Raw genomic sequence first — 1,791 nt, forward strand, 5'->3', positions numbered from 1 at the left:
TATATATATATTAAAATATAATTTACTTGCATCTGCGTATTGGTGCTATTGAGAGTGACCAGCTCGCCGTGTAGTCATATCGATTCAGCGATATATTCTCAAATGCTCAAATGTCTCTCTTCGTGATTGTAGCATTATTTATTATATTTTGGCATCCACTACTAACGCAAGTCATATCACATACTATGTGGATGTGAGCTGTTTTTTATTTGAATATTTTGCGAGACCATAATCGAGGTCATTTTTTGAATAGCCCTGATCGAGTTTGACTGACTTGCAGCAAGCTGTGAGCAGTGTATGTTGAATGCTAGGTGATCACAAGAGTCCATTTATAACAAGATCGGCACCACGACCCAAAGTATATTTCCAACTTGCAGACAATATTCTAGCATGATTAGCTTACATCGTAACAATGAGCTAGCAAGCTCACTAATATAAATCAAGGTTGTAATACTCGATTTTGAAAGAGGATAGAAAATGTTAACCGGTTTATGGATTTTTGATATTCTTAAATATAAAGTAGAGCTACAGTACTAGCATTTTGTCCATCCCCAGCCGTCCTGAAGCTATACAACGCATCAGCTGAACAAATCCTGATTTTACCGACCCAATTCAGACAATTCAACACATCAGTGACCGGGGTATGCCGAAACACAGCAGTGAAGTACCTACAGGGCGCACACTTCTGCTGTCCATCAACATTAGCAACCGCGAGGAAAAACAGCGCCAACGCAGACACACTACGCACAGTGTAGCGCTCTCGCACACTCAATTGGCAGCACATACCACACACAGCAGAGACGCCGCCAAGAAACTACGCAACAGCAACAGCCGAGACCCATTTGCACACAAAGACAGTGTAGTTGACGGTAGGCAGAGAGCAATGGACAGGGCCTCTGATAGCGGCACCGCCACTACGGCTACCTACGGGGCGCCTGATGACGCGACTGTGTACCGGGTGGATGGGGGTGTGGCACGGAGCTCAAACATAGGCGTAGAGCTACACAACAACGCAGCCACACAGGTGACAGTACATCGTATCGACAGTGAGGACGAGAACGCCAAGTCTGAGAGTCTGCTGGTCAAGCGGAGCAACTCGTGTTCGACCGTGTATGTCTATGAGACCATCTCGTGTCCGGATCTGAAGAGGACGCTGAAATAGTATGTGAGGGTGTGTGTTTTGATTAGCATCCATTCCTAGTTACAATGTTACAATGAGGATGTGTCTAACTGAGGTGGCAGGAGCTACGTATATACAAACGTACCGTGGCGCAAGAACAAGCACCATATACAAACCGCCTATATCGAACTTTCAATGTACAACTTACACTCGCATTCGGACATTGTGCAGTATGGAAGGTATTTCACATTTATGCACAGAAATCACTAATCATGTGCGTTCAAGTGAAATTTCCATGAAGCCATAGTATATCACTTGCCCATCAGTACATAAAGTAGCTTCATTGATATTTACATGAAGCCATAGTAAATCACTTACCCATCAGTACATAAAGTAATTTCATTGACATTTCCATGAAGCCATAGTATATCACTTGCCCATCAGTACATAAAGTAACTTCATTGACATTTCCATGAAGCCATAGTATATCACTTGCCCATCAGTACATAAAGTAACTTCATTGACATTTCCATGAAGCCATAGTATATCACTTACCCATCAGTACACAAAGTAGCTTCATTAACATTTCCATTGAAGCCATAGTATATCACTTGCCCATCAGTACATAAAATACTTCATTAACATTTCCATTGTAAGCTATAGTATAGTAT

General features: G+C 42.2%; 1 protein-coding gene across 1 annotated transcript in view; it reads left to right on the forward strand.

Annotated features, from left to right (window-relative positions):
- Positions 1–643: 643 nt before the first annotated feature.
- Positions 644–1,791, forward strand: part of SARC_09649 (hypothetical protein) — a gene marked incomplete at its 5' end in the record, with an annotated part of 4,431 nt that continues 3,283 nt past the window's right edge. Inside the window, one exon of the mRNA XM_014296327.1 lies at positions 644–1,161. Within this exon, the coding sequence (XP_014151802.1) occupies positions 644–1,161 (518 nt within the window). The remainder of the gene's footprint in view (positions 1,162–1,791) is intronic.

The sequence above is a fragment of the Sphaeroforma arctica genome, assembly GCF_001186125.1.
Source record: "Sphaeroforma arctica JP610 unplaced genomic scaffold supercont1.1009, whole genome shotgun sequence".
Classification (NCBI taxonomy): domain Eukaryota; class Ichthyosporea; order Ichthyophonida; genus Sphaeroforma; species Sphaeroforma arctica.